The sequence below is a fragment of the Haplochromis burtoni genome, unplaced genomic scaffold (genome assembly GCF_018398535.1).
Source record: "Haplochromis burtoni strain Fernald_Lab_line unplaced genomic scaffold, NCSU_Asbu1 Contig_592, whole genome shotgun sequence".
Lineage (NCBI taxonomy): Eukaryota > Metazoa > Chordata > Actinopteri > Cichliformes > Cichlidae > Haplochromis > Haplochromis burtoni.
In genome coordinates, this window is record NW_024582953.1 from 97,768 (window position 1) to 118,355 (window position 20,588).

General features: G+C 43.4%; 2 protein-coding genes across 4 annotated transcripts in view; one reads left to right on the forward strand and one right to left on the reverse strand.

Moving 5' to 3' along the window:
• Positions 1-727: 727 nt before the first annotated feature.
• Positions 728-7,718, reverse strand: zgc:194621 (uncharacterized protein LOC795037 homolog). Its single transcript, XM_005948604.3, has 5 exons — positions 6,520-7,718; positions 3,333-3,391; positions 3,156-3,239; positions 2,999-3,075; positions 728-1,867 (listed from the first exon to the last, which is right to left on the reverse strand). The coding sequence occupies exons 1-5, from the start codon at positions 6,888-6,890 to the stop codon at positions 1,823-1,825; spliced, it is 636 nt and encodes a 211-aa protein (XP_005948666.1). The 5' UTR covers positions 6,891-7,718; the 3' UTR covers positions 728-1,822.
• A 4,009-nt stretch (positions 7,719-11,727) lies between these two features.
• The window catches only part of si:ch211-230g15.5 (nascent polypeptide-associated complex subunit alpha, muscle-specific form), a 24,864-nt gene continuing 16,003 nt past the window's right edge, over positions 11,728-20,588 (forward strand). For all 3 annotated transcript variants that reach the window (XM_005948605.3, XM_005948606.3, XM_005948607.3), the window contains exon 1: positions 11,728-11,853. The gene's annotated coding sequence lies outside the window, so the exon portion shown is untranslated. The remainder of the gene's footprint in view (positions 11,854-20,588) is intronic.

The following is a 20,588-nucleotide window of genomic DNA, read 5'->3' on the forward strand; positions in this document are numbered from 1 at the left end:
ATATGACACATTTTAATTATGCGTTCGTGATACAGAAGAATAATGCTGACATTTAGCTTCCTGCTCTTTAATGTGTGTATGTGAAGGTTATGCAAAGAATTCAAAGGGCTCCTCTGACTTGCATTTGACTCATACTAATGAAACATTATAAAAATAACCACAGTCCTCCGGTTCACTGTGTCTGTGCTTCTCGCTGTGCTGTGATCGTTCTTCATGATGGTGTTTTCCTACTGGAAGCTGAATGCTCTCCAGTCACCTTTCCTCTGTGTGCAGTGTGGTGGTCAGTCACCGTTTACCCACCCTGAGCTCCGCCACAGCCTCTGAAACAGCCAGAACACGACCTCTGCTGGCATGGGAGGAAACACAAGCTTGGATTCTAGCAAGGAAGCAGCCTCATCAGAGTCAAAGGGAAGGTGAATCCTCCCCGACCATGTCCGCTGATGCTCCTGCTTCACGTTTATCAGTAAATCCTGAGACGCAGGAGGTAAATTAAAGCTTCAGGTGTCACTGATTCTTCACATGAGTGCATGCACAGATATATAAAGTTTTACAAAATCTAAAGAAACAATCTGCCTCTCACCTCCAGGTGGTGTTGTGTGTGTCTTCTAAAAGCTTGTATCATCTACCACCTGTCAATTTGAGTTTTTTATGTTTCTATAGCAGCCAGATGTTGGAGGTTTCTACTGCAGCTGGGCTGCAGGTAACTGAAACTGTTTGTTTATAAAAGAGTTTAAAAAAATTCTAAATAGAAATCAACACTGGCCAGATTCAGCAACCAGCGGCTGCACCCCAGACCGCTGCCTGAGCCACCAAGCACCAAACCCCTACGACCTCTCCTGTGGGTAGAAATCAGAAATCCGGACATGCCTCAAACACCTCGTGGGTGAGGCAGCCAGGTCCTACCTCTGAAATGTCATTGGAGGCAGTTTCAGAGTCGTGGAATAACACCGGGAAAACTTTACGATCTTCATCTTGAAGAGGAGTTTTTCTAAATGTCAAAGAGCAGGAGCGCTGCTTTGCACACTGAGCTGTGACGCAGAGAGAGAAGCTGCTTGAACATTTATTGTAAATATTAAGTGAACATATTGTTATTGGTCACCTGTCCTCTGTGCTGGCCACAGCCCGTTTATGTCAGTTCTGCTCTGTTGTGTTTGAATTACGTAAGAGTGAAGAGTGGCGTGATGCGTTCACAGGCCACACCTCACAGTCGGTCAGAGGTGTTACCTGAGTCTGCTTGTTGCAGCAAACCTTTTTATTTCCGGTGTTTGCAGTTTGAACACGTGGCTGCAGATTTAATGAAAACTTCAAATAAAATAAAAACAAAGGTAAAGAAAATGCATCAAAATCCTACAAAGAAAAATTAATCTAACCAAACACATCCAACAGGTGAGCCTGGAGTACCTGTGAGCAGTGAGCCAGCTTCTGTCTGTGTGTTAGCACACAACTCTTTATATTTATCACATTCGGGCCCACGATGGTTGCAGTTTGAGCTGCACATACAAGATTCCCTGAGCTCCATGTTACTGACGTGATGGCTGAAAGCTCGGAGGAAGATGTTTGAATCATCGACCTGTTAATAAAGTTATTTCCTATTTCAACTTGGATAAAAAGTAAATTTTCATTTGACCACAAAGCTACTCACAGAACTGTGAAACAACCATAATCGAACCACTATATGACAACAACGGTGACATACGTGAGCTCTGACATCTGTTTGTTCATCTGTAAATATTTCACTAAAAAGACTTATTTAAAGTTTGCTCCTTAAATATGTGATTTCTATGTTTGAGCTGCAGCGAGGAGTCGAGGCAGGAGGAGACGCTCAGCTCGTCAGGACGGACGTTTCCTCCAACACCGGCTTCTTCATCTGAAACGACATCGAGAGAAAAGTAACAGAAAAGTATTTTCTCTGTGAAATCTTCAGTCCGCTGCTGTTTGCTGTGATCGTACTGATATAACAACAGATAATGACCTGCTGGATGCTCAGAGTTTAAACGAGCTCAGGCAGAGCTTTCACTGGTGGAAGCAGCAAAGAGCTGCGTTCACTGACGACAGTTTTCAGAAGTGTTTCTGATCTCTGAGCGAGCTGCACCACAGAATCAGCTGCACCACCAAGTATTTTAATGATATTATGAACCGCAGATGATAATTAACTACACTCACTGCTTCATTAGGTGGCAGCTCAGTGTTTATTTCCACTCAACTGCTTGTTGCCAATCACCTGAGAACTTCAGTGGATTTAAATTCAAACTGCATCAGAACGAGGAAGAAAGATGATTTCAGCATTGTTGCTAACCCTGTCCATCCCCGTATGACTCAGTCTACTCGTCCACTCGGATGATGCACCGCGTCACAAAGCTCAGATCACCTCTAAAAACTGGTTTCTTGCCTGTAATCTGGACTTTGACTGCAGACTGAGCAGGAGATTCACATCATGGACGTCCAGATAACAAATCTGTGTGATGCCTTCATGTCAATAAGGACAGATGAATGTTTCCTTCTCATTGTTAAAGCTGTGCTACAAAGAACTGAAGCAGCTCTGAAGGCAAACAGACGTCGAAGCTGATAAAATGAGCGAGTGTGTCAATCAGGGAGCGTTTGTTCACACTTTTAAACACGTTACTGGTGTCGAAGTCAAAAGAACCACAGATTAAAAAACAAAATCATTTTAAAGATCTTTGAGATCACATCTTACAGACGCCTCAGTCTGATCGCAGGCTTACTCCCAGTACTTGGTTTCTGTAAGTAAACTGGGAAGCTGAGTTTAATGTGCTTCTATTGTTACTTCTATTGTTTCCAGTTAAACATGAGCTTTGACTACTTTGCAGATCCACTTCAAAGCTTTTATTAGAATTGAAGCGGATCGCCAAGCAGTTTAACTTGAATGTTGTAGTTTGTTTTTCTTCTCTGCATTTCAGGAAGTTTCGTTTTGCCTTTGAATCCCACGTGGGATGGGCCAGGTGTTCAACATGACAAATAAGAAAATGAGCCGTCAGACCGGTTTCTGCTTCTTCTTCGCCAGCATCATTTCCTGCTGCTGCTTCGAGCGTACTTCCTCCAGACTCATGCAGCCGCCTGTTAGCGCACAAACAAACAGTCAGCGAAAAAAACAACTTTAAATATGACAATTAGATCCGCAGGTCCCGCCTCCTCACCAACACTGCTGGGGTTGATGGAAACATACGCCATTGCTCGGCTCAGACGCAGCTCCTCTAAGGCGGCGAGCTCCGCCTCCGCCTCTGCTCAGCCAATCAGACATCACAAAACAATTATCAACAGCGAAAATGATGATTTAAACAGCTCCGAGACGACGCTGATGAAATGTGACTCACTTTTCTGGATCTCTCTTCTCTTCTTGGGATTTGGGGGGATGACGGTGAAAGCTTTGTTACTGGGACAGGAAACACAAACTCTTTATTTCACTTTCCACGACTTTTCAAACACAAACACAGAATATGAGAAGAAAAAGTGAATCTCTAATCTGCTGATGGAGTAATAACATTTTATAAACCACTGGCTGCAGACACGCTTCAGAAATCTCTTATCAAACATAAACTGTGATAAAACCACAGAAACAAATCTGCTTCTCCTCTGATGGATGGGAGGGTTCACGCCACAGTTCTGGCTGCGCTGGATTGTGGTCAGGTTGTTTATGTAGGTCAGCCACAACCCGGCCGAGCATCAAGGCTCGAGTTCTCTCAGCCACCGAAACATTTCAACAGGATGCCACACCCGACATTCACATTTTTTCATTTAAGCAGAAAAATCTAAAGTGTGGAGGAGCCACGCAGACGCACCTGCTCAGGGTGGTAACGTGAGAGAACTAAAGCCCCGAAAACAAAACAAACCACCAGGACCTTCATCCTGAAAGGAAAGCAAACTAAAGCCCCACTGAGGGGGGGCAGGAATCAGAAGATGCTACAGCCCAGCCTCCTTTAAGCAGGGGCAGGACCATCATCCACCAGGTGCACCAGAGAGCGACGGAGGAGAGGGTGGAGGGGACAGGAAATCACAGGGGAAGGGTGTGCAATGATCTGCTTCTTCATCCACCTACTATTCTTTCCTCCCTGCTCACTGAAGGAGACCAGATGGTCTTCGTTAGTGAAGAGAAATAAGCAGCACAGCATGATTTTTATTTGTGAATCATTCTCTGGTCTTTGATTACATTTAAACTCATATTTCATCATTTCACTGGAATATTTTAAGGTGCATTTGTGTATTTGTGCACACATTTTCATCATGTGCAGGATATGGACCCAAACTCAGGAGTGAAGGTAAAACGTAGCTTTGATCTGACAGACTCTAGGACCTGAGGGCGAGGAAACACACAACCACAAGGGACGACTCAACGAAGGACAAGAGGACACTGAGACGGTTTCTACAAACACAGGATAACGAGGGGATGAGTAACAGAACGACGCTGTGGGAGGTTAAACTAACCTATAGAGACAAAGGACATTACCCGCCAAGTTAAAACAGGAAGAGCAACAACAACAGGAAAAACCATGAGTAATTCAACACAAAGAGACAAACAGCCAGACACGGGAACACAACGGAGGCGCGAACAAAACACAAGCCAAAGTGAAACCAAGAGCAGAACTAGAGCTGAAACTAAAACCAAACAAGGAAATAAAAAACCCAAACACCAGACTGAAATGATCCCAATGAGACGACCTGTTTAAATACAGGATTAAATAATCAAAAGGAATCCATAAAACATCAGCTGCAGCTCTAATCTGAGCCCCTCTGGAATGGAATGAATTTCTCTAAGCATGACCTGTCTGTGTCCTGCTCGCTCTGTACGCTGTCTTGATGGATTCTTTTAATTCCTAAATTGCCTCTAAATGAAAGAGAAATGAGGAGCCAGAGGAGGCTGCAGGAGGTGCTACAATCAAAGATGCACAGATGTGGTACGCAGCTGGAAAGCAGCGGGAGGAAGACCCTACAAACGAGGTGTTACCTTGGATTTAGAAGCTGTTATATTTAAGCTGATGGGAGAAAAAGATGAAAACAAATGTGTGATTTTTTTTTAATCCAGAGAGAAAAGCAACAAACTCCTGTGGAGATGTTGGGAACGTTTCCTGCCAGGTGTAAACATAGCATATTTGAACATCTCGAGTCTTCTTTGTGCTTCAAATCGAAACCCCAAATCTGACAGCCGGCCACACTGTGTGCTGCTGTGACTCGGACATGCAGCAGTTCACCTGCAGCACTGTCGTGCAGTTGGTGGTAAAACATGCAGGGATTAACCTGCTGCACCAGATGGCTGCGTGAAACTTTACTGCAGGACTACACGTGAACGCCTTCCCCTCCAAACGCTGACCTGCACGCAGCCTCGGAGAGAGAAACTCAAACATTCAGCGTACGCAAGCAGCTATTTGAAATCTGAGGGGAGATTCATTGTCCTGATTCAATAAATGAAAACTTCCAGATTCATGCTAAATTATTTCTACTATCTCAGAATTTTAAAAAAAGAAAAAGTAGAACTGTTAAACAAAAGTTATGCAAACATCCAAATGTTTTTCCAAAGACAGCAGACATCTCTATAAGACAACAGAAAAAATGGCATTAAATACAACACAATATGAATGCACTCATATCACATAATTCACAGTCCCCGCTGACTGCATGTCCAGCTTTACAGCAGAGAGAGGCCTCGATGGATGACTTCCTCCTTCATTTACACTGTGCAGGTGATCTTTGTCATTAATGCAATTCACTGAACTGGACCTGTGGACTGTGTTGGTGCTGCTGTTGTCTCTTAAAGCATAAATAAACACAATTACCTCACAAACAATCTGCTTTTGTGTTTGGTTCAGACCATCGTCTGACTTTTAATGAATGATAGTGTTTTGCTTGGATATATTTGGCTGATATCAGTGTTTACGCGTTTCTATTACAAATATGCTCGTTTCTCAAAAGTCCGAGAGTCAAATATAATAAAAGGAAAAAATCAGGCTTCCCAACTTCCTGTTGCTTCCTGCATGGTAAATAATTTTCTTAATGTTTCTAATAGGAGACGCTAAAATATCAAATACTATCGTTCCATTTTTTGATTTCCACAGTTTCTGTGAGCATTGGTGACGCCACAGACTTCTGCGTCACTTTCAACACGCACAACCAGCAGCTTCTTGTTTAGGCTTCAACTTCACTCCAAACATAGTGACGTGCCTGCTTCCATCGTTTCTACAGCCTACGTGTAAATCTGCAGCATCCTCTGTGGACGGACTGAACATTATTTTGAGCATAAAAACATTTTTGCTGTGCTGTTTTTACTACAGTCAGCAGGATGTTTTTAATAGTGTTTCGTTTGTCTTTATTGTAGTCTATTTAATTTTACTGAGCTACTTCTATCTGTTTGTTGTGTTTAACTTTATTTTTCGATGCTGTGATGGGTATTACAGTATAATAAAGGCGTTTCTCATATCCATTCTCCCTTCACTGCTGTTTGTGAGTGGTGTTACAGATGGATTCACGTGGTCCACTGGGTGTCCACGAGGCCCCTCTGACGTATCTCACCTGTGGCTTGTTGCGTACTTGGCCTCCGCTCGCACTGTCCGCTCCTCTCTTTGATATTTGGGCTCCACGGCGGCATCATTGGCCCTCCTGCAGTCCCGGTTCGCTTTGGAGCAGTTCTGTGGAGGTTTGGGGGCAGTGGAGGTGGACCTGGTTCTCCTCTCGCTCCCTGGTTTGGAGGGTGACCCCTGCGGCCCGCCGGTCGGTCTTTGGCACCGCTCAGGCTGCGGGTTTCTCGGACAGCTGGAGGCGCGGCTTTTGCGCACAGCGGGAACTCGGAGCTCACTCTGCGCCTCTTTGGCCGCTTTGGGTCTCTCCTGGGTTTTCCTCGTTGTATCGACTGGTTTAGGCTTGATGACTTTAGTTCCTGGCATTTTTACCTCATTGGGATGTTTCTGTATCCGGTCTCGAAGGTTGGAAGGGACCCTTCATCATCATCATCATTTTCTTCTTCCTCGTGTGTTTAAACAACATGAACATTAAAATCTTCACTTTTCCTTCACTGGTGAGCCGGTTGCTATGGCGCGCATGCCTTAGCAACCCCCGAGTCAAGGCTGACAGACTGCAGGAAAAATTCTAGTTCATTATTTCAAAATAAAAGCGCCGCAAAAACGCTCCTAACGGGAAAAATGTCTCGGAGAGAAAAGAAGTCTAAATAATAAAATCTCTTTTACATATACAAGATATATTTTATTTATTTCACGGCATAAATAACAGAAAGTGACTGAAAATAAACTAGTAACAATGAAGATTGCACAGAGCTGTTGCTAATTACAGAAAGTAAAATTTGGTGCTTTCAAATCAGACTATTATCTACTCAGGACTTTGAGCTATTCTTGATCAGATTTATCAGATATATTCTACAAAATATGCAGCTTTAAAGATTAAATAAAAGGTTCCAAGTAGAAGACGCCGAATAAGCAACCAAGTCACATAAAGTTAACAGACATACAGGCAATTTACAAAGTTGAGCTTTGTAAAAAAAAAATGTATTTAAGAAAACATTCTTGATTTGTAGTTTAAAGAAACAGGTGAGTCTGCTTTTGTAACATGTCAGAGGGATACTGATGTATTTTATTATAGGTTGCTTAAACAGGGTTTTGCAAACTGCTGCATCTGTTTTACTTTTGCCTTTTTTTCTCCTCCAGCATAAAAAATGTCATCAAGAAGCAAATGTCAAACATAAAGTTAGTTTCTCGTTTTATTTTGAAATCTGGGTGGATTTCCGGTTTTACTCCCTCTCTGCTTTCGCTCGAGGCAGGTGCGGATTAAAGTCGGTGACGCAGCAGAGTATTTGTTGTCAGGTCAATCATCCGATTACTGACACGCGACGCTCACGGGTCACATGACCACACATACTGGGAGCTTACAGGACACGCAGAGTCACTGGGAAGTTTTTCTCCCGGCTGAATAAATATGTGATCAGGGTTACCGTGGGTCCCTCCGTCCACGCACCGATGCGTTACACGAAGAACGTGGTTTGTGTTGAATAAACAAAGTGGTGCAAGACGCGTTTACAGGAAGTCATAATCCAACTAACAAAAGCTTTCATGAAGTGGTCAGAAACATCAGAGTTATTCCCGGTTAATGTGGGAACAGGTTAGAAAGAGAGTGAGAGCGATTTTATCTTTGTGAACAGTTTCTGTCCTCCTGTGTGCTTTATGCAAAGATCTGTCAGTGACTAACGTCTGTGGCTAAAGAAGTGCACGCCGTGGGTGAGTCACTGAAACTCTTGGGCGCCTTAGCTGCGCGTCGTTTACACGCCACAGCCCACCTGAGCTGCTGCTGACTGTGTCCATGTGTTTATAACCACAGTGTAGCATCTCCTCATGGCTGCTGCTAACGAAAGCAGGTCCAACCCTGGTGGCAGAGAGGTGCACATAATGATGTTGTGAGCGTATATTAGCAGATAAGAAGCAACTAAAGCTTTCAAACAAATGGCATGAAGGAGAAAGTAGCTGCATCCAGAGTATAAGGACTTTAAACTGTACTGCAGTGAAGGTGCTGAGTTCATTTACGATCTCACCACCGGCCGCTGCAGGGTTAAGTGTAGTGGTGCAGTTATTCCTCAGCTGTGGAGCTGTTTGTTTTGCACTCTGCACAGATTCCAGCTGCTGTCATAAATCTGATGTGGGATGGATTCCTGCGTCATTAAAATGTGGGTTTGTTTGAATAAGTGTGCAGAAAATAAGGCAAACAGGAAAACGTCGTCTTTTCTGAGTGAATCGCACAGTTCGTCATGCTCCACAGAGCTTCCTGCTAATTCTGAGGAAGCTGGAGTCTGTGAACATGACTCGTTTATTGTACAAGAAGAAGAAGTTAGCCGATGGTCAAACGGCTGAAAGGTATTTGGTTAAACTTGCAAACACATATTCAAATGAAGCCAAACTGAAGTTCTCAATCTGATGCTTTTGTGAACTTGACAAAAGGTCAAAGGTGAATCCTGTGAACAGGAAGTCTTAATCTTGACTTTGAACTTGACGCATTAAAACCATCAGATGGCAGGCTGTGTAAATTATTACTGTTCTACTTTCTTCTTCCTTTTTATAGCTAATTAAGAATGTCGTGGCGTAGTAGATCAGAACTTGTATTATGTACATTTTGATAATATTTGTTGCAGACACAAAGCTCACATTCTTTGGTAAAGAGCAGTTCAAATGAACTCTGTGCAGAGAGTCGGTGTTTACAGCTTCTGGAAGTCCTAAATGCCATAATGACCAAATGAGTGGCCTGAAAGAAGCTAACAACAGTTCTAAAAGGTTTATTTAACAGGTTTTTAGAAGTTAACGACACTGGAAACAGCAGCAGGAGATTGTGCAGGTAACTCTCTGATTACAGGAAGGTTTCAGATTCAAACTTAGTTCCAAGAAGAAGTGGAGCTGGTATTATCTTTATCTAGAGGCTGTGGAGGATGTCCTGACGGGACGGAGGAATCCAGAGGAGACTGGGAGAAGGAGCTGTGGAAAGCGGGCAGGCAGGTACACTGCAGGTGAGGATTCCTGGGATAGCTGGTAGCTACTGTGATAACAATTTATGATAACAAATTGAAGTAACAGGTTTGGACGGAGGAATGTCCACAACAGAGGAAGGTCATTAGAAAAATTACTGGAGGCAGATAAGAGCTAAAGGTTAAGCAGAGCATGACACAAAAACTTGTTCTAAGCATGAGGGCGATTAGCACTGTTGTAGTGACAACAATCTGACAGCGATGGAAGACCCAACCTTTAAACAGTGCTCACTGCTGAGAAAATGAAGGCATGTGTGATTAGCAAAGCCTGGGAAACAGAGACTCCTCCAGCTGCCGGCCCACACCTGCACCTGACAGGACAGGACCTCCAGACAGTAATCAGTGCTCCAAGTTCTTCACAGTTTGTGGACTTCTGCTTGTCTACATGCTTCCAAGAACTGATCATTCACCACGGTTTGGTTTCCTGACCATGGATCCAACATGCTGATCTAATGATCTCTGAGCCACTTTTCACTTATGCTCCATGTTTGAGGCAGGCTGTAAACGTGCCTCACAAATCTCAGGATTTTCCACAGACAAAGGATTTTTCCAGATTTCCAAAACAGAAGTTGGCTTCATCAGAGAAAGTAACTGTGCACCAACCCTCTGCTACCCCTTGAACTTCCTGCAGATTCCTTGAACTTTGAGGCTTCTCTGCTGTCCCTTGATGCCTCACTGTGCCTGCAGACGCACTCATGCCTGCTCACGTCTGGAACGATGACTCGGCCTCACTCTGGAGGAGGCGGCGCTCCGTCGTGCTGAAGCCTTCGCAGCAGCTGGACGGCTCTCGTGAAGCTTGTGATGATTCAGTTTCTCTCAAGTGGAAAATTCACAGAAGGAATTTCTTTGCATGCGAGGCCATTTTAGGGCTACATGAGTTCCTTTTGAAGTAACGTTGCTAAAACTGGAAGTTGCTGTGACATCAGCTGACTCGCACACTCTTTAATGTCTTTAATGCAACTTTCATACTGACAAAGCTCCTGCTTGTCACACTCAGAGGACAGAAATATATAAACATAACAACTGAGGCAGCAAAGTTTGCAAAACAGTGTTGGCTTGACTGTAGTCACAGTTTGTGGGACAGCTTACGACTGTGAGACACGCCTGTTCCTTATGCGACTTTTGGACATATCACATGGATCAAACAAGTTCAGGTTCTGAATCCTTGCATGATCACAGAGGGTCACAGGGTCAGTTTTTACACTTCAGGCTGAAACATCCTGAACACCACAGAAGGGAAAATAGTTAAAAATCACCAAATTTCAGCCCAAATCTATGAACTCTGAAAATATTAATAATATGAAGGCAAATATTAGGACTGTACCGTCAGTATTTTTGCATGGCTTCATAAAAATACTGAAGGTAACGTAAAAAGGAAAATATCGGCGGATCCTGAGGTGGTCGGATGGGAACCTTTGTCAAGTTTGGGTGATTTTAATGAGCCAATATCGAAGAGTTGCCAACATTCTGGATTAAATCAGCGACATCGCTCGGACTGCATGAGCAGATCTACCAGAGTTTATGCGTCTTTACCTGTTCTGCAGTTTTTCTAATGCGAACTGTTGGATTCACAGCATTTTCAGCACCTCGTGCCCCTCAATGACGTCTCTGACCGCGTCTTTGCTCCCAGTGTTGCTCTCACAGTAACACATCGAGCTGTTGCGCTGGTATAAACTGTGTTACAGTGTGCAGCGTGCATGCACGGCTGTATATCGGCGTCTTTGCGGTCCTCCTGAGCTCTGAGTGGTGCTGTCTCGCATCTGCCGCCCTGCAACGACTGCACTTCCATTGCATTTCTCCAGCAGCGGACTAACCAGGCCCCTTGCAGCCGCTACACGGTGCCCCCGAGCCGGGCTGATTCCCACCGCAGACCCGGGAGGTGAGACGGTGGTGGCACAGCGGAGGACGACGGACTCCATAACCGCTGCGAAGGCCGGATCTACGGCGGAGGAAAGCCCAGGATGTGATGAAATCCTAAACAAAGTGCGACACACACACAGACACACACAAGCCCCTGCACATCATAAACGGGCCCGTCTTGCACTGCAACTTTGCGTTTTGGGCTCTCGGTGGGCGCAGAGGGCGGATAATCATAGAGGTGAGGTCGGGGAAATTATTGTCTGGGGAAGGGTGACGCGCACTTCTCAGCAGCCCCTGCGCTGTCAGACGAGGAAGTGAAGCTTCACACACGCCCATTTGAGCCTGTCGACCCTGCTGAAAAAGCCCAGAGCCGCTCATCAGATAACACAGCAACGGACTTTCCAAACATGCGCCCACTTTCGGATGGACGGCAGCGGGAATAACCTGCAGGACGTCGAGCATTTCAGCAGGTAGGCGAGCGAAGCGCTTTACGCGCAACGTGGACATGACAATTCTTCAAAATGTTATTATCGTGAGATTTCTCCCCTGTGAAGGCCTGTCTCCATCTTTCTTTTTTCTTTTTTATAGTCACATGTATGATCTCTGGCCTAACTGTCACTGTGCACTGTGGCTCATTGCTATCACCACCATCGTCTGAGGCGGACACGTTCAGTTAACAGGCTGCGGGCCAGATGTCAGCATCTGCCCGCTGTGCGTGGACGAGCACCTGCCTGCGTGGTGGTTTTGCGTGAATTTAGCTTACTTCTGGCCGCACGCTCAGCTCCCATTTTAACCAGAAAAGCGACTTCCCAGAAGATCTTGGCCCTTATTGCGCCCTGATCTCCACATTTCTGAACTTCAAACAAAGAGCAGAGGCTCCTCGTGTATACTGTATACAGTGCACACAGATAAACTACACGCGTTGGTTCTAAATGGAGACTAATCGCTTTCAGGGTAATATCAGAGTTATTCCTGTCATTTTTAAGCAGAAATTTGTCGGTTCGAGTTGATAAAAGAAGTTGTTTTTATGTTTTTTTTAATCATTCTGCTGTTAAACTGAGCTCTGGATGATTCATATAATAAAACATGGAGTTTACAGACTTTAAACCAAGTTCTGGGAGTTCTTGATGGATTTTTGAGGCTGAAGCAGACTGAAGATAGACAAAGTGATAGACTGAAGAAATTATCTACATATCTTATGATATCTTTCCCTTGTCAAAACGATAGAGTGCACAAGAGTGCAGATTGTGATCTACCAGGAAATATATTTTGCAGGGAGACCTCCTGGACTTATCCTGGGGCTCCTGTGGTTCAGCGGGCCACATTTTGGACAGCACAGGGTTTTTAATCTTGTTGGCTGGTCAGTTTAGCTTAATCACATCAGTCATTTAAATCCTTCTTCAAACACACGTGACTGAAATTTGTTGGTTTCAGCAGAAGGTGATGGTTTAGTTGATTGTCTGGATATTAATCTTTGAGTTCTGTACTGTTGGTCAGACAACAAAAAACAGATTTTCAGTTCATATATTCCATAATAATAATACTGTGTTTATATTGAGTACAGATGCTAGAAAATAAACATCTTACAGGGGAACCTCCTGGACCCACACTGGGGCTCATGTGGTTCTTCCTGCCACTTTTTTGGATAACGACTTAATAACAAGGCGAACCATGTAAAGTGTCCATCGTAACTCAATGATGACTCGATGAAATGAAAACCTCAAGAGGAAATTATTTAGAAATCTGACAGAAACTCTTACGTAGTTTAGTAGATGTGCTGTGGGATTCCTACACACTTACACACTTTGAACAGCAAAACAAAATAAAGAAATAAAAACGTAGACAAACATGTTAGTTATCGAGTTGTGTATTTGCAAAGGTGGCACAAAGTTGTTGGTGAAAGCAATGTTTTATTCCTCTGTTAGGTCGGGCGTGTTAGTTACACAAATCAGACTTTTTTGTGTGAAAAGTGATGGTAAATAAATCAATGACGGTTAGATTTTCATTCAACATGATCAGTTTTCACAGGATTTATTGCACTAGAAGAAAAAAGGGGCCTCATGGAACCACACTGGGGCCCCTGTGGTTGCCACATCTGGACAGCAAAACGAAAGCACAGAGCCATGTGACACTTTTGCATTGTTATTGGCAGTAAATGTTATTGTTCCTGCATGTTGTTCTTATAAGTTCATTTTATAACTGTTTCCAGTAGCTGACTTAATGTCCCAGAGTCTTTGACTTGCTTTGAATTAGAGATGTTTCCATGTACGCCGGGAATCTTTTCTGTAAGTTTGTGGGCCTCACAGCCATCAGTCAGTCAGGAAGTAGTAAGGGTGGAACTTGGTCATGTTATAGCTAGCTGTATCAATATAAATACAACAGTGTGCATCTTTAAGTGAATATTGATATGAAAGTGAAGGGAGGATGCTTTTAAAATGCCTGAATTTTAATCATCAGCTAAATGCAGGAGGAGAAAAACACTGCTGCTGGACTCTGTGTCTGCCAGAGAACTCAGCTGCTGCGCTTAAAGGAGTATTCAAACCCTTATAGGCGACCCGACCTCCTCATTGTTTCCTCTCACATGTCTGCTGTTCCAGAGGTGGATGTGCAGATTGAATACGGCCAAGTCAGTGTATGTTCAAGCATTCCCTGTGAGCCAAAAGCTCGGGCTTCGAGCTACTCGAAGCACTCTGTTTTTACCATTTTTATGGCTACAATAGATATTTATGATGTAATAGAGACAAGATATTTCTAATACAGACATCTCAGACAGAGCAGTCCCTCCTGCCCCGCGCTGACAACGGACAGCCAATCAGAAGAAAGCCTTAACCCTTTAAGGAGGAGCTAAAATGTTTTGTTTTTTCTAAAACTACTTATTTCAGACAGGCGGTGGCTGAGGGACCACAGCAAGGCCACAGTGAGACAAAGAAGGATTATTCTGAGATTGAAAGACACTCATTATGGACGTTAATGTCGTGGTCATTTTGAGCAGCAGGAATGATGCCAGAAGCTTGCTGATGCTTACCCAAAGCACCTGGTTAAAGTAAAACTAGCTAATAGACATTTAATTATATATTTAAGCCCCTTAGATGAGAGAAAATCTGAAATAAATTCAAACTTATTCCCCCAATTCTTAGAGACGTATGCTGTTCCACCAAAAACAGCTCAAAGAATCATCAAACACCTAAATTGACCATGAAATTCATTGCTGTGAACATCTGACCACAGCTGTGTGCTGCATGTATAAAAATAAAGAGGTGCATTAGTCGTCTTTTAGTTGTGCAATTATTTCTTTTCTAATTTTGTTTTTCTGGTAGAATCTTATCTTTACATTAATCAAGTTTCAGTTCTTGTCATCTAATGAGGTGTTTGTGTTCTGCTCAGCTGCCAGCTCACAGTTCACTTCCATGTTCACCCGTATGTCTTGTAGCCCTCTGTGTCTCTGCTTCTCTGGCTTACAGAGAAAAAACAATTCAGTGTTACAAGATTAAAAACTGTAAAACAACAACAACCCAAAACGTGGCTGCTGGAGGCTGGGGGACAGTCGTTACTGTGTGAAATAATACAAAACAAGTAAAACTGTGCTAAAGCTGGGTTTAAGATTAAATTGTGCACTATTAACAGTTACTGCGCTGAACACTAGAAATAACATCACGGGTACAATAAGGGCTCCCAGCCAGAGAGCTGCAAAATAGCACAATATGAATATAAAACTATCATTCTTGTTACACTAATAGAAAGCTATTTTTTGCTGGGGGACCTCCTGGAACCACACCGGGACCTCTGTGGTTTTTCAGGCCACACTTCGGACAGTAAAGGAAGTAAGAAAAACCTGCAGAGTGTTTGCACTCTTGCTGCATGAAAAGTTACCTACGAGAAACCGAGGGGGCATTCAACAACAACAATGTCAGTTTAGCAGTGTTACTGCACACTCGAGTGTTTTATTTAAGGGAAAATCCCAGCAGCAAACAAAAACAAAGAAATAAAAAGACTAATTTAAAAAACTGAACCGAGTAAAACAAAGCTAACAAAGTCACAGCTAAACTGTGATCATAACATGTGCTCTGCTCTGTAACATATATGCGGCCCACTTTATAGCACATTTATAGGAAATGTGAAAGATTGGCTTTAAAAGTCGGTGACAGACATCAAGGTCGGAAAACGTGGCTCTGGGATTTTGAGACCTGCTGTGGGTAAAAGTACATATTTATGTAAGATATGACATGTTTGTTACCTGACTATAACCGCTATCACAGGTGTGGCTTTCTTTAGCACTTATCTACTCTAACAGAGCCAAAGCACCTTTTTTGTTACTGCAAATTACTGTAATGTGACTATAAATGAAGCCAGGTGGATGCTCCTGCGGGAACCTTTGAGATTCAGTCGTTTTCTGGGGAAGTTTACAGCAGCAACAAAACTCAAAAATCCGGCACAATAACAATGCAACATTCTGCTGAAAAATTAACAACTTCTGTCATTTAAAATAATCCCTGCTGAATCAATGCTTCGGTTTTTGTCTCAAGTCTCTCAGCTGCAGTAAATCTTTCTACAATAGCTCTGTTAGCCAGGCTTCACTCCAAGACGTGAGGAAAGAGGAAAATTGCAAGAAGTCAAAACTAATAATGTTCAAAAACTAAACTGACAAATATATTTCCACCCTACTTCCCATTCTCCTTGCCACACCAACATGCCAGTTCCTGTAAAAACTGTGAAAAGTTGCGGAAGTAGACAAATGACAAGTTCATGATGGGAAACTCGTCTAAATATGCAGCTGCTCCTCACTTGAAGCTGAAATGCGTCACATATTCACATCGATGATGAATTCATTCATTTTGATCTCTGTGCACTCTGGAAGGTAACAGCTCTCAGCAGGAACCATAGATATATACACCTATAAGCCACATCATTAGGTACACTTTGCTCAGACCAGCTGAACTGACTCTTTGTGAATCAGATTCAACAAGTTGCTGGAAACATCCCTCAAAGATTTTGGTCCACATTTCCTGTGCTTGCCTGCAGGTGTGGTCTTCTGCTGCTGAAGGTTCGGCATGCTGTGCGTTCACACCTGCTCCTCTGCATAACTTAGTTGTGATGATTTGAGTTACTCTCGTCATTCTCCTCTGACACAAACAAGCCGTTTTCACCCAACAGAGTTGTGTTCGCTGGATTTTTCTGTCTTCCTCTGTAAACCTTACAGACGGCCGTGTGCGTAAATCGCAGCAGATGAGCAGCTTCTGAAACACTCAGACCAAACTCACTAAAATCACCAGAGTAAATGTGATATCAGATGTCCTCCTCCTCCTTTTCCCTCATGGCTCCTTTGTGGTTATACACCTCCCTCTGCTCCTCTCATGTTGTCTTTGAAACGAGATAATTGTGCTCTAAATAACTGTGGAGGGGCACGTGTCCCACCTGTGTCCTGTAACTACTCCATACAGGAGCATTTAAGCAAGGCTTTAAGCAAACTAGGCAAGGTCATCATCTAAAATTACATTTAAATCATTTCAATATATGCAAACTCCCGTTTTGTAACATTTGCATGTCTCTGAATAATATAAAGTTTCGCTCACTGCACTGAGATGTGGAGGATCAGGGCTCGGCTGGTGGGAGGACGTTTCTCTGCTCTTTGTTTATGATGGAAGGAGGCCGGCTTTACAAAACAAACTGGTCATTTTTGTCTGCTTATTCTGAAGACGTGTAGGGACGTTTGAGCATCGACAGGATAAACCAACTTTGTTTATCTTCTTGGTGAAACGTTATTGTTTTTCTTGTTCTTGTTTTCTTTTCGGGTGTGAAAACTTCATGGATCCTGGGTCTGATGCATCAGTTGCAGATGCGTGAGCTGCAGCATGGTTGCTTTCATTGCTGATTAACATGTAGACGGTTTGCTCAGGTGGGTTTTTCTATGTAATGTCAGAAAAGTCAAAAATAAGAAAGAAAAGAAGTAAATTTTCATACTTGAGTTGTTCAAGCCAGAAGATATTTGGAAGTTTTGGCTTAAAAGTGACAGAAATGAATCAGGTAACGGTGTTTTAAGGACACTGAGGCAGTCTGCGGTCAGATAATCCAATAATTACAGATTGCGGTATGGAGATCAGGAGACGCTTTTCTGTTTTCGTTTTGCAGCGACGGTTCAGATTAACTGCTGCAGTGGCTCAAATCCAAAACACACGGCTGAAGTTGACACTAAGGGTGTCGTGTTTCACACAGCCGAGCGTTCGGCTTTAAAGGGCGAGGCGTGAGCAGGTCGTCAGGGGTGAACTTTAACTCCATCCAAAAATTCAAAAAAGGTGAATCAGAGTCGCCTTTACTTTAAAAACTGGCCTAAAAAGATGAAATAGTGTCAACATGAACAAAGTCACACGAACTTAATATATCAAAGCAGAAAAAAAGAGTTAAGTGGACTTTATACAACCTTTGTTTAGCAAATGTTATGATGTGTATACTCAGAAAATGTCAGCAGCCTAGATTTGTAAAGACAGTTTTGAGTGCTTGTGTATATTTGATGCTTTAACCTGGGCTTTATTCACTCAAAGTGCTTTTTAAACACTTATTTTAATAATTTTCTGCAGTTGTTTTCTGTGTTTTTACTTCCCCAGTTTGTTTCAGTGTTACGCTCAGAACTCAAACTCTCTTTACTTTGTTACAAAGTAATGCATTACTTTGTAACAAATAATGCATTACTTTGTAACAAAGTACTTAACACTCAGATTTCAGGCATTCCGTCCTAATATTGTGTTGGTCTCCCTTTTGCTGCCAACACAACCCTGACCCGTAAAGGCACGCACTCCTCTAGACTCCTGAATGTGTGCTGTGGATCAGCATCCTCTAAACCCTCTGTTCAGGCCTTAGAAACTCACTGCTGTGCTCCTCACACCATCCCTGAACCACTTTTTTTGTGGCCAGGCTCATTTTCCTGCTGAAAGAGGCCACAGCCATCGGGGAATACCATTTCCATGAAAGTGTGTACATGTTCTGCATCGGTGCTTAGGAGGATGGTACGTGTCGATGTTTGGGCAGAACGTTGCTTAAAGCATTACGCTGCCTCTGCATCCTTGCCTCCTTCCCATAGTGCATCCTGGCGGCAGGTGTTCCCCAGATAAGCAACACACTCATCCGGCCATCATGTGATGTAAAAGAAACGTGGCTCCTCAGACCAGAACTCCTTCTTCTGTTTCTTCGTGGTCCAGTCCTGATGCTCACCTGTCTGTTGTCTGTGGTTTTGGAGGTGGACAGTGGTCAGCATGGACTGGACTGCACCGAACTGTGATCCTGCATGAACTTTGAGCTACATTGGCTCTCTGTTGGATCAGACCACACAGGCAAGCCTTCACCCGTGCATCAATGAGCCTTGGCTGCTCATGACCGTGCCGCTGGTTCCCTGCTGTTCCTTCCTTGGTCCACTTTTTGACAGATACTGACCCTGCAGATCGGGAACAGCCCACAGGACCTGCAGCTTCAGAGAAGAAGGCGTCACAGTTTGGCCTTTTGTCAAACTCGCTCACATCTTCACGCTTGTCTGTTTTTCCTGCTTCACACACCAACTTAGAGGACAAAATGTTCACTTTCTCCCTGATGTACAATGATGGAGAGTCAGCGTTATTCACCTCACCTGATGTCATGCTGATCGGTGTATTTGCACTGCTTTAAAAGTCATTTATTACGCTACTAATTACAGCTTTAAGCAGCAGCATCACATTTGCATGTGCTGCTTAACAAAATATCAGAAGTACATTGACGTGTACCTGTCTGCTCGAATCTCTGTGTTAATCAGGAGAACACGCGGACCATCTTTCTTTCACTAACCCATTTAAATATAAGAATACAGCTGATAGACTCTACTTCTGGACAGCCAGACCTCAGGGACTGAAAATCTGTTTTTTTGTTTTCCTGGAGACAAACTGGCAAATTTGTTTGTCCACTCAAACTCTGAGTGTTTTTATTGCTTAAACATAACCAGGTGGCTTTTAATCATAACCCTTTGCAAGATTTTGCATTAACTTTTAAAGCCTGATTGCAAAAGGACCATTGGGTTAAAGAGTGTCTCTCAGGCAGACTTTGTCTTTGTTACGATGACAGTGACATTTGTAAATGTAATTACAAATTAAATTATGGGTCACAAAAGCAAAGTTTTTGCAAATAGATATTAATGACTCTCCTTCTGCCTCCCAGACAAGAAGAACACTTCCTACCCAGGAACAAGAGACATGTCTGTGTTTTAAATCAAAAACACATTTTAAACATCAAAACAGTCGTGTTGGACTTGAACTGTAGTCAGGTCCAGATTTATTCCACCAACTGTTCCACCCTCAAAAAGCAGTTTTTCATCCTTTAAGACCAGAATATGTCAATGCAAATCAATACGAATGAGGTAGTGAAGGCAGACGAGTGTCAGGGGTGATGTGTGAAAGCAGCAAGAGTGAAAAGGAAGGTTTACAAGACAGGAGTGAGACCTGCTGTGATGTAACAGGAGGCTGAAGAAGGACAAACCCACCAGAGGGACAGCTCAAAGTTAGAGGCGAGGCTGAGATGGTTTGGACGCGTGCAGAGAGGGGAGACTGGACATGTTGAACAAAAAGATGGAGCTGCCAGGCAGGAGAAAAAGGGTTGGTGTGACAGAGGAGGACACCGGGGATGGGATCAGGTAGAGAAGAAAGGAGAACAAGTGAGGCAGATGAAAACTTGTATCCTGAAACGTGACTGAAACCAGAGGCTTTTTAATGTTGTGCAGGAATCCCAAACAGTTGGGACTTTTGTGGATTTGCTTACCTGGATGACTGAGCGTGCATCAAGACGTTGTGCTGGAACAAATGTGGTTAGAAATGCACGAGCCTGTTCCAGCTTTTGTTACTTGAAAATCAAGCTGTGACGCTGCTTCAGCATCACTCTGGAGTGTCTCGCTGCTAGCTTTGTACAGAACAGGTTAACATGAGCTCGTGTTTGTGCCGATTGTTGGTTTTGGGCGCTTAACTGTTAGATTTGGCCTCCAGCTCGTCTGTGGGGGCGCCGAGGCTTCCCCCGCTGATCATGAATCCTCACGAGGAACGTTCGGACTTATTTCCATGTCTTGTGTTAATTCTGAGAACAAATGTTGCAGTGAGTTTGTTTTCTCTGGAACTTGAAATGCAAAGTATGCAAATTAACTCTGTGCCTCTGTGTGTGTGTCTGTGCCTCTGTGTGTGTGTCTGTGTGTCTGTGTGTGTGT